At 40.2% G+C, this 15314-nt stretch overlaps 1 protein-coding gene across 1 annotated transcript; it reads left to right on the top strand.

Annotated features, from left to right (window-relative positions):
• The first annotated feature begins 1938 nt into the window (after positions 1 to 1938).
• On the top strand, positions 1939 to 15192 carry LOC105938526 (CD81 antigen). The gene is made up of 8 exons (XM_021307471.2): positions 1939 to 2075; positions 3337 to 3451; positions 12394 to 12491; positions 12633 to 12707; positions 12804 to 12917; positions 13014 to 13109; positions 14212 to 14295; positions 14427 to 15192. The coding sequence occupies exons 1-8, from the start codon at positions 2010 to 2012 to the stop codon at positions 14490 to 14492; spliced, it is 714 nt and encodes a 237-aa protein (XP_021163146.1). The 5' UTR covers positions 1939 to 2009; the 3' UTR covers positions 14493 to 15192.
• Positions 15193 to 15314: the final 122 nt, after the last annotated feature.

Below are 15314 nucleotides of genomic sequence, written 5' to 3'. Positions count from 1 at the left end.
TATTTGGGCTATATGGGCAACTATTAAAAGAGGAGATGGTTACTCTTGCCCTCTGAACTTTTCACAGTTGCGCAATTTTATTACCCTGAACCTCAATCTGTTTTATTTGGGCTTTTGTGATAGACCATGCAAAGCAGAGCATGATTGTGAAGTGGAAGAAAATTTTACACGGTTTTCCAAAGATTTAGCAAATAAGATTCAGAAAGGTGTGGTGAGTAGATGTATTCATCCCCTTTAAATGTGATACCTGTAAACAAAGTGCAGTGCGACCATTTCCCCTTAGAAATACCCCTATTAGTAAAAATCCACCTGCGTATAATTTAATCTCGGTATAAATACTCAGTATAAATACAGCTGATCAGAGCTGATAGGAAGATGGAGGGAGTGTAATGCGATCCAATCCCATAAGAAAACCTGTTGGAGGATGAAAAATACTTGTGAGTGGGACAGAGTATGTCTCTAAGCATACAGCCAGGGTTACAATGGAATGGGATTTGATCAAAGCACATCCATGTGTTTGAATGGCCTAGTCAAAGTTTAAACCTAAATGCAATTAAGAATTTCTGACAGAACTTGGAATATTGATGTCTGAGCTTGGGCTATTTTACATGGAAGAATGGGGAAACATTTCAGTCTCTAGATGAGCAAAGGTGGTTGAGAAATACCACCCAAAAGACTTGAAGCTCTACTTGCAGCAAAAGATTAGATGAGAAATGCCTCTATTGTCCCACAATGGGGTAACTCTGTAATTTTTCAAAGTACACACTTTTTATAGTTTTTAAAGAAAACATGTACTCCTTCTCTTTGACTTATAATTATGCTCTGCTTTGTGTTGGTCTATTGCATAAAACAACAATAAAATACTCTGCAGTTTGTGGTTGCTTCCAGGCAAAAGTTGAGTTTCTACAGGATGGCTTCTCGCACTCGGAAATGGACAGTGTGTGCAGTTTTCCACTTTTTTGACCTGGCAATCACCAACTCATGACTTCAGTATAAGAGTAACTGCCAGTGTCTGAGGAAGAAACCACTGAAGTTGCTTAACTTCAAACTGCTCCTTGCCCAAGCAGGAATCGGAAGTGACAGTGAAGATGACTACACTCCTCCACGTCAAAAGTGGAAACCACAGCCAAATGCAGCTCTGAGACACTACGGTGCCATTCATCTTCCAGAGATGGTGGACGAAACACATGCGTCAAGGTGTTGCAGATCTGGCTGCACAAGCAAAGGTTATGTGATGTGCACAAAGTGCAAAGTGTTCCTCTGTGTTTCCAAGAAGGGGAATTGCTTTTTGAAGTATTAATTAAGCACAGGAAAGCAAAACAACTGTGATGATGGACAGTTTTGTCAGTGTGAAATTAATTCTTATGTTGATGTTTGGATATTTTCTTCGGGACAAACTGGTTTCCATCAAGGTTCAATTTCAAATGTATGGCGTTCCGATGTCCACTGTAGTGGACACATGATATTTCAGAAATAAAAACTTTTTTTCCAAAAATTTTTTTTCAGTATTCTTATAACCTTACAAAGATTATGGAATTTTTTTTAAAAAATGGTGATTGGACAATAATTTTTTCCCTGGTAGTCAGGAGGTTAAGTCTCTCAGTTTTTACATGTGTTAAGGAGGTTAACACATTTAAAAACTGAGAGATTTAAAAGACAATGCAGTTTGTGGTTGCTTTCAAGCAAAATGTGAAAAAGCTCCAGACGGATAAAGATTGTTTGAAGGCATTGAATATGTGTCACACTGAAGTGGATAAATCATGGCTTAAATCTCTTTATTGCTCATCTGATATCCTAACCTTGCTGAAGGGAAATGGGGGGCCTCCCTCCCGCCACACTGTGTTTTCCTCTCAGCCCTGCTCTGCCTACTCCACTCGGTGGGCAGGTCCCCGTCTCGGTTTTCACTCATCGTTACGAAGGAGGAGTTTTCTGCTTGCCCAAATAAAATCAGTGTAATCCCTGGATGTAGACTATTTGGTTTGAACAGAAGGACAACAGAAGTGGCAACAATGGCTGTGGCGGGCTGCACAAAATGCATAAAATATATGTTGTTTTTCTTTAATTTTATTTTCTGGGTGAGTCAATCTCATTTTCTCTGATTATATTTCTGACGTATGAGTTATTGAGTTTCTTTCACTTTCTTTTTTTTTTTTTATTGTGTTTCAAATAAGTTCTCATTGCTTCATACTTGCTTGTAAACTGATCAGATCTTTAAACCCAGAGGTCCAAAAGTTGTGCTGTTTGCAGCTCCTGTGTCTGGATGGTAAAAGAAGCATTTATTCTTACAAACACAGTAGAATAAACAGGACAACCTAAGGCTGGGGAGGTGATGTTGTTTTAACACATTAACAAGGATTAACAAGGGCATGATTGATTTTTTCAGCTGATTTAGGAGAAAAATGTCTGGATCATTTTTAGTATGGCATTAACACATTTAAAAACTGAGAGATTTAACACATTGTTGGAAAAGGATCTGCTTTAAACCTTTCAAATTTCCAAGATTTTAAGATTTCTGGTCATTTGAACCGATTTATTTTCTGTGGGAACTTACCCTAGAAAGGGTTAATACGTTAAATTATATTGGGGTTTAAAAGGAAAATAGAGCCATGACATTTGTGAGCAGTTTTTTTTTTTTTACCACATCATCCTAGGACCTATTTTTATGTTTCCATTTGGAACATAAAACAGTAATGCATTGTTTAGATGAGCAGAGTCACCACATCCTGGACAAGTCGCACTTGATCGACTGTTTCCTCTGTTGGTTTTGCTCCTGCGCCCGTCTTTGTGAAAGCTCTTGAGCCCCGTCTTCCTCGTTCGGCTATTTTTTTCTTCTGGGATTTCAGTTTCCTGTTTCCTTCTGAACAATAGTGACCAGCCAGGTAAAGAAAAGGAGAGAAAAAGAACAGGGGGATTATGCCTCGATACAGCCTAAGCCCGTTAACAACCCCAGTGCTCAGTTTGCCTTTTACAGCAGAAATATTTTTAACTTACGGAACAGCACAGACAAAGCAAAGTTATAAAACTGTGTTGCTGATTTGGCTTCAGATAGTGCTGGGAGGGCACATTCTGCGCTACAGGTCACCGAAGTGTCAGGATGTCCTTTCTTTCCTCGGACACAGCAAACATACCTCAGCTCCACAGTGGGGTTGAGCACACAAGAAAGACTTTAGTAGACAAGTTTGAACATTTCTTTAACTTAGGCATTATTAACCTTGATTTGATGTCAGTTCTTTTATTTCCCTACACACTTTTATGTTGCTCTGATCTTCCCTGTCATTAAAGTGGGGAAAAAAAATGTGGGAATGACTAATGAGAGCCTGTTTCCCTTCCCAACAGCTGGCCGGAGGTGTGATCTTAGGAGTGGCCCTGTGGTTACGCCATGACAGTCAAACCAGCAACCTCCTCATACTTCAGTTTGAAGGCCAGCAGGCGCCGGGCACCTTCTACATCAGTGAGTGCGCACCACAGTGAGACGAAACAAGTTTATGCAACGTCTGGCAAAAGCATTTGCTCGGTTGTGCTGTTTTTCACATTTTGTCCAAAAAGAACCTGAAGCTTCAAAATAATTTATTGGGATTTCAAGTGCAAGACCAACAAAGAGACATCATTTTGATGCAGAAGGAAAGGGATGCATGTGTTCTTTTTGCTCTGCCACTTTTACCCTGACATTCTTAATGAAAATCTGTTGACAGCACTCTGATCATTTATGCACATGGCAGAATAATTGCAAACGTAAATTATGAAAGGAAGCATACTCATCATAGCTACTACTAGTCAGTGCAGGTCTACGTTACCTCTTATTTGCTTGTAATCTTTTAAAAGCAGGATACTTATGGCCGCTGCTGCAAGTTAGAGTGATTGTAAACATTTTTGCTCTGGATTTCAGCCACTTCATACGTTTACATCACCTATATCTGCTAATTAGTCACCCAGTACATAAACTGGTGATTTGATATGTGAAACGAACAACCTTAAGGGAAACCTGCACAGCATTTTCTTGAACTCCAAAATGGTTTAAGGTGGATTGTAATGGATTTAAAAAGTGACAGGCAGCATCTTTTTTTTATTTTAGAAACGTAAAACTAAAATTACAAAGATAGCACATCATCCTGCACTGATTCGTTTTGACCACACAAAATAATTACCTTGACCGTTATTTTGTTTTCTCCCGTGCAACGCTGAACTGTTATAACCTGTGTTTTAAATGCTTTCTTAAGCTCAAATGGTATTAGTATAAAACCCTTTTCTCTGTAAAATGTGTCTGTAGGATTGAGAGTTTTGTGTCAGCATATTTAAATGACAGATAGTTGACGAAGTTTTTAAGTGGCATCATATTTAAGCTACTCAGAGCGGAGCAGGGCATCAGGGCAGGGCATCCCAATTATGTCTTTAGAGATAAGGAAGGGCCATTTAAGCCCTAAAAACTGGTAATTTTCAGGGACTCACATCCAAGTACAAATCTATTTACAAATGGAAAGTTTTTTTCTCAGTTTGCATATTGGTTATGGCACAAGGTTGATGTCTACATGGTCTAGCCTACTACAATCCAGTATAGGAAAGAGCTTGAATGAGATCCTAACGGTGTGATAATGTCGAGTAAAGATACCACAGTTTCCGGACTTTTACTCGAATATCTGAAAGAAAACTATGTAACATGATCTAATCGCTATTAGTTCACTGCTGCTTATTGTGCAGAGTATCATAGGCTTTTCACAACTGCACAAATACATCAAGCTTATCTCTCCTGGGTATTTAGTCAGGCTATCAGCTCATGTAGCTAGCCTGCTGTTGGCAACTTGACAGAAACCCTGTGCGCAGTTTTCTAACGTTACAACTGTGTCACTTGTTTTAAAACGAAGGGTTGTGCTCCTCCAGTTTAAACACCGTAACTGTCCTTGTTTTCTGCGACAGAAAACCTTTCCTAAAAGCTGAATTTGCCTTAGCTGTAAGAAAAGGAAAGTGAAGGTGTCTTAGTTTTCAGCTAGTTGGTCAACAGTGTGCAGCAATGCGTGGGGAAGGGACAGCCTTATGCTACGGTGGTTTTATCTGGCGTTTGATGAAAAGGACTTTAAGTTGTAGCAGAGGTTAGATGCAAAATATGGCTGCTGTTTCGAAGAGAAAAAAAAAAGATTTTTAACCCCTCATTATACTTTGATACAGGTAACTGGTCCTTGCCAGTTCCAATATATCATCTTTAGTATGGCTGTTGGTGATTGTTTAAAATCAAAACAAATGGGTTAAGTAAACATATTTCTTCATTCAAAATGCTGTTTTATGTGTAGTTTGATGAGTTTTGTTGGATATCTTTTTTTTAAAATTTGATTCCACAAGCCAAAACAATTCACCAAGAGCTGATTGGATTGATATCCTACTGGGATATGGAGAAGGAGGAAGGGTGTGAATTACTCAGTGAAATAACTGTTTCCTCTTTTCATTTGCTTATGTTCTGTGGGAGGCTTAACTAGCTTTTATTATTTAGCTGATCCGAATAAACGTTCCATCTTTCCGCAGAGATTCCTTGTCGCCACCTATTTTGTGCCCCTATTTTACACAGTTAACACAGAGCGAGAGGTGTCTCACTACAGTCAGAAGAAAGATCTAATCAGAACTGTTAGGGCTGACCCGACCTCTAACAATAGGAAACAGGACCTGCGTAGTTCCGAATCTCGATTTAAAGGTGGTCTCAACCAGCTTTCACTCCATCACTCATGACCTCGTGGTGGGTCATGGAGTCCTAATCAAAAACTTTGTATATACATGTTTAAACCCTGAGTCTCCTTTAGTATCCTTGGGTGCGCATTTATAAAGCAGCCAGATGCCTCAGACAGATGTTGAGACAGATGGGAAGTCTAACACTTGCCTTTGAGGATGGTGCAGAGACAAAAAAATCTATATATAAATAAATAAATAAATAATGGAGTGGTGCCTTCTGTTGTTCACTTTTTCTTATTATGTTATATTTTCATTCGTGGCTATTGCTTTGTTAAAGAGGCAGAGGTCCCTTCAGTTTTAGTCAGATCACAGACTGTGTCTCATGTTGCCATTTTTTACTCTGCTCTCAGCTCTCTGAAGAACATGACATGGTGTAAACATTTCAAAGGCCCATGATCTTGGTTTTGCTGCGGCGGTGAACTCCAGTAAAACCATTAATTTGCATCTGTGCTCCTGCTGCCCTGCCATACTTACCCCCTCAGTAAGTATACGGGGCAAAGTCAAACCCGAGCTTTTTATAGTGGAGAGGAGGCACTCTCATGATTTTAAAGGCGTAGCGGCGAGGAAGGCCCACCCAGGCATGATCAAGGGAATATTTATTTTTTTAACCCTCCCTTTAGCATACGCCCTTGCATAATTTAAGCAATCTCATGTGCATTGTCCCTCAAATTAAAGTTTGAAGTGGGTGTTTTTTTAGCTTGCTGGCAGACCAAGGTGGTATTTATGTAAGACTGGAAATACACACGCTCCCACCTCTGCTGCAGCACTTGAAAATCTTTACTGGTGGCAGTTGTCGGGTCTGGTTTGGGCCACAGCCTCTGACTCTTTTTGGAGTCTGGAGTTGAACTTTGAGTTTGGCTTGCTGTGAGGAAAATGAGAAAAGCAGCATAACACTCATGTCTGTATCATGATCACAGCTGGTCTAGGTCAGTCCAGAGTTAACAAAATCAACCTAAATATTCCATGTAAAGCATTCAAGATGTCTAACAGGGAGCAAGGAGCTACCTAATCAGCATGACAGTAGAGTCTGCAGACAGCTTGTTAACTAAAAGCTACTGAAAACGCAGTCATTATGCCACTTTTATGTGCTATTTTATGATTAGAATACACTTTACATATTTAATTAAGGAAACATGAGAAATCTGCTTGTAACAAATAAGAGCAAATAAATGCAACAGACTTACTTTGAAAGTTATTTTTTTTATAAAAACAAATGTTTCTCCAGTTTATTCAGTCAGTCACTCAACCTTCTTTTATTTACTGAGCACTTTTCTTTTTATAAATAACTAGTTTAAATAAGGTAAAAATCCAGTTTCTTCAAAGAGCTGTTGTAGGTGGCAAAGGCTGTGGGCAGAAAGGATCTCCTGTAGGGGTCTCCCTTAAAGATATGTCTGTCTGTCTGTCTGTCTGTCCATATCTCCATATATATATATATATATATATATATATATATATATATATATATATTGCATTTTTAATTTTAACTGCTCATAGAAAATCAAAATGTTTTAAACAGTTTTGAGTTTTCTGCACTACAGCAGGAACAAAAACAAGCCTCCTTGAACTTTCTTTAAAGAATGCACCACATCTATACATCTGCGTCACCACATCTCTATCTGACATTACCAATGCTGCCGAACTCTTAGTTTCCCTTTACACAACGGAAATACATTTTTGCACTCATGCCTTTTTGCACCATTATGTTGCACATTAAAAATGGTTTGTAAATTCTCCTGCACAATGTGACGGCACACTGTTTTCTCCTGCACTGTTATATGTTTACATTATGTTTACTGCTGCACTTTATTTTGCAATGTTGCCTTATTCCCCCTGGAATGTGACTATACTTTTATAAGCTGTATTCAACGAAATTTCGTCCTGTATGCACCCTGTACATACAAAATGACAAATAAAGTTGTCTAAGTCTGTCTAACTCTAAGAATATTACTGGGGATCAGACTTAAGCAGCGATCAGGAAACCGTCTGAAAGTTGCTGACCAAAAGTCAAGCAATTCAGGGCAAAACTAAAAAAGATGAGCCAAAGTCCATTGAGCAGAACATTTGTCACGCTGATGGAAAGAAACTTTTCTTTTTGTGTAGTGCAGTCTATGGATCACATTAAATTGTATCAACCTGTAATTCAATCTGAAAAGCTCACACAGAAAGAAAAGGCAATTAGAAGAATTTTATTGATACAATATTTTAAGAGTTTGGCGCTCAGACCTCGGCAGGAAAAACTCACGCTGAATTATACTTCAATATGCATAAGCAGGCGTATGAGAATAGGGATATTTCCCCCCGGGTCTGAAACTGGTGGTGGAGTGGAGATAAACAAAGTTTGTTCAGTCCATATGCTGAATTGTTTGAGCTAGATGTCCAACTTGATAAACACAGGTTTGCATGAACTGTCCATGATGAGCAAGCATGAAGCGACTGTGGAGAGGAAAAACTCCCCTTTGGGAAGAAACCTCTGGCAGAACCAGGCTCAGCATGGCGGTCTTCTGCCAGACCGTTTTAAGGAGTGACAGGGAATTCCATGAGAGTCCAGGAGGAATTACACGCTGATAGGGACAAGGTTGAAGGAGGACTGTAGGAAAGCCAGGCGAAGCTTGGTACGATGGTGGAGAAGGGGATGGAGGTGGGTTGAAACCGGTCAACAGAGTCCAAACCGGACACGGCGCAGCCACCGCTTGCTCGCTGAGGAGAAGGCCGAGACGAGGATGTGGAGTTCTTTTTAAGATGAACCCAGGATACTGATTGGCTTCGAGGAGGAGCAGTTCAAAGCTGATTGGCTTGTGTCGGAGGCAGATGAGTCCCTGATTGATGGAGGTAGGCAATAGTTTCTTCAGTCTGAATTTTCGCTTAAGCTGCATTATGACCAAAAGTACACCCTGTTGTACGACCATCTCATGAAGAGGACGCTCAGGGTTGAACAGAAGAGACCCAATTGATCAGCAGAGCCCACTAGTGTGTAACCAGATCTAAATACTGCATACAGCTGCTCTGTGAAGGCCTCTGAGGTTTTCTGGAGACGATTAGTGAACAAACAGACCAAGGCAGACAGGTCAGGGCTAAAGTTTCTGAGCGGTTTCATCTAGAGCCTACTGTCTCCACAGTGAACACGGTGGTGGCAGCATAATGCTTTGTGGATGCTTTACCTCATCACAGACTGGGAAGTGGGTGGTAGTTGATGCAAAGATTGGCAGCCTGTTGAAAGCCTGTTAAGTGCCACACTTTTCTGATTTCCATCCATCCATTTTCTGACCCGCTTAATCCCTCATGGGCTCGCGGGGGTTTGCTGGTGCCTATCTCCAGCATTCACTGGGCGAGAGGCGCGGTACACCCTGGACAGGACGCCAGACTGTCACAGCTTTTCTGATTTTCATTTGTGAAATGTATTGTTTTCAAAACACTTATTTTGCTTCCACTTCATAGATGTGTGCTATTTTGTGCCAACCGTTCACATAAATATTCAAAATAATATGGTTTTGTGGATGTAATGTGACAAAATGTAAAAGAGTTTAGGGGTTATGATGTTCTCTGATTCCCTGCCAAAAACAAAAATAAGCATAGAAGTAGAGCATCCCCTTTAAACGGCTGGCACGCCTTCTAGGATAGTAAATCAGTTTTAGGTTACTGCAATGCCCTGAATTACAAGCTGAGGAACTCAAAGACACAGCGCATATTTTCCTTTTCAACTCAAACCAAAACCAAAGTAATAAAAGAAGGGGTTTAATTTTTCATTATAACCCAGATTTATAAGCCTGTCTTTCTATCTTGATCTTATTTCAGTTTATCTGTGTCCTCCTCCGATGGTGTGAAAGCGATTCCTGCCTTTTTATGTGCTTTTGATTACTGAATGAGAAGCACCAGCGAAGACTCTTAAGATTATACAGAGAGACAAGAAATAAATGGACTTTTCTGGAGGTCTAAAAGCAAATGCCTCCTCTAAAGACTCAACAGATACCGAACGTCAAAGGGTGTTGTCATAGTAATGGAGGGCAGAGGGAAATAATGGCTCCTTTGCTGCATTGCAGATTTACTGGCCCTGGTAACCTTCCCTTGGTACCACAAAAAAAAAAAAGCAAAGAGGAGGGGGTTGTGGGTGTAAGGATGGGAACGGGTTGGGTGTGATAAATGAGGTACAGTGTTAGGTGGCTTGTCTCACCGCTGGTTGATTTCAGTGAGCACTGTCAGGCGTCGTTAGAGGCTCAGTGAGTTGCTTTCTCTGTGAACGAGAAAAGAAAAGCCTTCACATTTACAACTAAAGCTGAACTCCTTCAAATTAAATCTCCCAAGATATGTTTTGTGTTTTACAGCCATCTGCTGTTCTCTTGTGTCAACACAAAACAGTAAAAAGTGGAAGTGAGTCCTCAAATGACAAAGAACCTAAACAGCAGATTGTGTCAAACCTTATCTTTTTTTTTAGGTATTTGATTCACTCATTTGGAAAATTTATGTTAATTTCTTCCTGTTTAAACAGAGGTAGTCAGCCTCTTATCAGCCCAGCACAAATGCTTCTTGGGGATCCATGTGATGGCCGAGATTACCGCACATCAAAACTCTACTTGAACATAAATCTGGACCAGGGCCACTTGCCAGCTGCTGGGTTTACAAGTTTGGTTGGTCTGGTCCAAGTTCCTTTATCCGCTTTTTTTTTCTCCTTGTAAAATTATTATTTTGTAAATAAATGACAGAATTTCCATTTGCAGCCCCATTCTCTCCTCTTTTGTCATTGTTGCAGTCTGACTCTCGTTTGCATTCCTATGTTTGAGTGACATTCACACCTGCGCATCTGAGCTGCTAAGGGTGTGACTTTGACTGACAGGTATGATGAATTATTCTGATCGGATGAGGAATGACAAAAAAAGCGCTGATTTGCTACAGGACTCAGGGAGCTGCACCGGGATGAGAATCTTTAAGTAACCAGTTAGAGACCAGTGTTAAAGGTATAGTTTAAGGGGATCATCTCATCTATTGGTTGTTCCAGATGCCAATCATTGTGACGTGCTCACCTACGCCAATGTGCGGGCTGGTTCCTTGCTAATTTCCTCTTGCTGGCTGCACACCTCTAGTGTTTATGTACCCGTGAGCTTCGGTTTCTGCCGCTCACTGTAGCTTCGCTGCTCTCACCGTAAACTTTGAAAATGGCTGAGAGTCACAAAGAGCAAACTGTCTTACAAGTTTACAAGAAGAAAGGGAAAGCCTCAGAAGACAGAGCCAGAGTATATTTGACAGATTCTTTGACACGATCCCCCTGAGGAGCAGAAGAGCAGGTAAAATGCACAATATTTTATCCACTCTACCTTTAAGTCCCATGGAAGCCAAAAAGTTACAGAGACACATTCATTTGCCCGGCTTCTGTCGACATTAAAACAAAAAAATTAGGAGGCCTGCACAGAAAAATAAATGACCCCAAACAAACTCAGATGGAATGGGAACGCTGACAAATCAAAAGTAAGACATATCTTATGAGAGAACAGCTTATTTTAATTTTCATAATTATTTACAGGCCATCACTGGTGAATTTACTAATGAACACAAAAGTGACTCAAGCCGTAGAAGTGGTACTATTGGCCTCTTTTTGCTTTAAAGGGATAATGGGGAACATTTATGATTGATTTTTATCTGTGACATTGGAATGTTTCAGATCATGAAACAAATTTTAACATCAGACAAAGATGAACTGTGTACATATATAAAATGTGGTCGCAGGACCTAAGACCCAGTGCCCATGACAACAAAGAGTAAGAGCTTTGATCTTAAAAGTGGATCTTTTTTTGGTCCTCACTTTTTTTTTGGAATGGATTGGGTTTAGGACTATGGTGTCATTTATGTTTAGGTCAGGGTTAGGGTGAGTTTAGGTTAGGGTTAGGTTATAGAAAGGCTTGAAAATGAATAGAAGTCAATAGAATTCAAGCCACAGTCCTCACTTTGTATTTTAAACAAGGCTGTCTGTGTGTCTGTTCTTGTACTTGCAGCTGAGCAAGAATATTTTTTTGCTAATTTTACTTGTAAAGTGAGGACTTTGATCTAAAGTCAGGACCTTTTTTCGGTCCTCACCATTTTTATGGCCTAGGGCTTAGGTTTAGGACTAAGGTATCAAGGTATCAACTAGATTTAGGTTAGGCAAGGTTTGAATAGAAGTCTATGGACGGCAAAGGCATGGTCCTCACTATGTACATTAAACAAGGATGGGCTTTTGTGTGTGTGTGTGTGTGTGTGTGTGTGTGTGTGTGTGTGTGTGTGTGTGTGTGTGTGTGTGTGTGTGTGTGTGTGTGTGTGTGTGTGTGTGTGTGTTCACGTGGTCCCTCATGTTTCCCGGGAAATGCTCTGGGTCAGGGGTCACTGCAGGTTTTGTGGGGAAGTCCAGGGTGTCATGGAGGCATTTCCTTGACAGGGTGGCAGCTTTTTAGCACTTCCACCCCTCTCGCTCAGGAAGTGAGAGATATTTGTCTTTAGAATACAAATGATATCATGTCAACCTACACAAAAAAAAACAAAAAAAAAACAGGAAAAACATCCAGGAAGTCCAAAACCAAACAGCAGTGTGGTTCACGAAAAAGTTTGGCAGGGTTTCTCTCCCTTTTAGCATTGACACGTCTGCCCCCTAGTGATGGAAAAGACGCTGTGACATCATGAGGAACCACATTATGTTTGATTGGCTCTTTCTCTTTACAGGTGTCTACATACTGATCGCTGTCGGAGCTCTCATGATGCTTGTGGGATTCCTCGGATGTTATGGTGCCATTCAGGAATCTCAATGTCTGCTAGGGACGGTGAGTATTGCAGCTTCACGGGGCTTCACAACTATGCTCTTTTTTATTTAGAGCATAGTTGTTCATGGGAACAGCAACTACATCAATTAAAAGAAACGTGATTAGTCAGATGAAATACATGTCCTAATATCTACTCTGTAGTTTTTCTTCTTTCTGGTGATCCTGTTTGCCTGCGAGGTGGCTGCTGCAATCTGGGGATTCATGAACAGAGACACTGTACGTACAGAAAAATAGAAATGTTGATCGTCTTCAAGACTAATACAGCGAAATCTATAAATGTCATCCTGCTGCTTGTTTTCTGAATATCCACAGATGTCCAAAGAACTAATCAATTTCTATGACGCCGCATACATCAAGGCTGTGGATGTCTCCGGGTCCCCGAGTAAAGACGCAGCCATCAGTGTGTTGGGTGCTTTCCACACTACGGTATGTTTCAATGCGGCTTTTATGCACAGTTAGATTTTTCTGATTGTAAAAATAAAAAGGCCTGCCTTTCGTTTGTTCTCTGGGTTTCCTCTACAGCTCGACTGCTGTGGGAAAGGTGATGACACCCCGCTCTTCCAGCAAGTCAAGGCCACCATATGCCCTCCAAGAATACTTTCTTCCCCCAAACCCAAGGTGCATACAAAACCGTTACTAATAAACCCTCCTTAAAGGCTGTATATCATAATTTCTGTAGTCTACGGACTTTCAGCTAAGGAGCTCAAATATGAAGAAAAACAAAACGTTAAAGAAAGCAAGAAAGCACCAGGCTGCTGAAAGATCATTGCAGACCAATGCATGAACAATGAATAAAACATTACATTTGGAACACAAAGAGTAGTGATGGAAAGGTCTGCAGCTCCAATGTGCATTCATGAGGCAAAATTTGTATGGGAATTTATTAAAAGGAGGAAGTCAGTGTTAATGACTTTCTGTTGTCTACAATAGACAGCCACACTCTGCTCTTACACACACAACATCATCAAACATATTAAGGAACTGTGATGGCTTCTTCAGATACAGATTTCAGATTTATTTATTGCTCCATGGCAAAAAATGACAAAAACAGTCTTAGAGAGTCGCTTTGTTTGAGTCAGAGAAGATAACTTTAAAAAAAAATAAAACAACGCCAAGACTGATTGTGATTCATTAAGGTTTCTTACTCTCAATTTTCTGGATGGCATTTAGCAGATAAGCTTACTTGGTTAATATATGCAGCATTTTTAGTACAGCTAACCGCTGATCACACTGGAATAGAGAAGAGTAGAGAAAGATTATCATTTATATCTCTTGAATAAACAGAAACCTACATGAGCTACAACTTGCATCTGACGTAAACCGTGCAGCTTTTAGGCACGGGGATTAGGTCACTGGTTTAATATTGTTGGAAAAGAAACAAAGGGTGCATTCCCTGAAAAAAAAACTGGTGTGTTTAATAAGTTCATGCTGGTTTATGGTTGCATATTATAGAGTTGTTGACTTTACAGTATACTATAAGGAGAAGCAGACACTTTATGTACTGTACATTAACTGAATCCATTTCATAAATGACAACCTGCCTGTATTCAGTGTTTCCATTGTGATCAGATTACATTTCATATGAACAGTTTTGTATAACCAGCAGATTTCCAGCGCCTTGTTCCGTTACATGTAATCCACGACAGTGTTTGTGCATTGAGAGAGGAGCGAACCTTCAATTGATCACAGCATCCTCATCCAGCCTATTTTCTCTTGTCAGAGCTGCCATAGTGAACTCGTCTCTCTGTTCTCCGAGAAGCTCTACCTCATTGGCCTGGCTGCCTTGGTGGTTGCCGTCATCATGGTGAGCAACAGATTGAAAATGCACAGAGCTCATTCATTATCCTGAAATTTTGCCGTTTGTCGGCTCCGGTAACGTCGCCGACTCTAAGAGATAGACATATTGGATTGAATGATCACATTTTCTGCATGCAGATATTTGAGATGATCTTCACCATGGTGCTCTGCTGTGGGATTCGTAACAGCCCGGGAGTTTACTAGGCGCCGAAAGACCAGGAGCAGACCACACCAGATGATGTCAGACGGATCTGTTTCTGTGCTGCTGAAAGCACAAACTGTATATTTTCCTATGTACTTTAGAGTAGATCCTTTTTTTTATATATTACTCATTTGTCATAACTTTCCTTCAGACGGTAACTGACCAGTCTTTAGTTTCTTTTATACCTTCAGTTTGTTGAAAAAAATTTTCTCTGGCAGCATCGTGTCCCTGGGTGTGTAAATTGTATTTAAACAATTGTTTACTAGAAAGTGTGTGTATGTGTGTGTGTGTGTGTGTGTGTGTGTGTGTGTGTGTGTGTGTGTGTGTGTGTGTGTGTGTGTGTGTGCGTGTGTGTCTGTGTAAAGTGAGGACCTTTTCTTGGTTTCTTAGAAGTCAAGGCCCAGTCCACCTTTTGTGTCTAAACCAAGGATATGTATGTGTGTGTCTGTATGTGTAAACTGGTTAGTTGTTTATGTTATATCTTGCTGCAGGGTGACAGTGTTATTTATTCTGCAGTAATTATGGGATCAGCGAGCAGACTTTTAGTGATGGTGTGTCTCCTCTTCGAACCTGATGAAATAAAATCATGCTCTCTCACATTACTTGTGAATAACCCCACATTAAATAAAGCTATAACTTTTGTATGTTCTGCTTACATATTGTGCTAAGAATGCTTAAAAAAATTATACCAACACCCCTAAATGAGTGTTTTTATTTTTTTTATTTATTCATTTCTTTCTGAAGCAGTTTTGATCTATATAGGGGTTTTGTTCTCTCCTATTAACTAGCAAAAATTTCCTCACTAAGAAAAATGTGGTTTAAAA

This window comes from Fundulus heteroclitus, chromosome 2 (genome assembly GCF_011125445.2).
Source record: "Fundulus heteroclitus isolate FHET01 chromosome 2, MU-UCD_Fhet_4.1, whole genome shotgun sequence".
Taxonomy (NCBI): domain Eukaryota; kingdom Metazoa; phylum Chordata; class Actinopteri; order Cyprinodontiformes; family Fundulidae; genus Fundulus; species Fundulus heteroclitus.
This window is presented reverse-complemented; position numbering and strand designations above follow the sequence as displayed.

What these genes read in the sequence shown, in the direction of transcription:
- LOC105938526 (XM_021307471.2), top strand. Translation starts at nt 2,010, where the DNA reads ATGGCTGTGGCGGGCTGCACAAAATGCATAAAATATATGTTGTTTTTC. An exon ending in TCTTTAATTTTATTTTCTGG is followed by an intron (nt 2,076 to 3,336) that starts GTGAGTCAATCT and finishes CCTTCCCAACAG; the next exon opens with CTGGCCGGAGGTGTGATCTT. An exon ending in TGGGTGCTTTCCACACTACG is followed by an intron (nt 12,918 to 13,013) that starts GTATGTTTCAAT and finishes TTTCCTCTACAG; the next exon opens with CTCGACTGCTGTGGGAAAGG.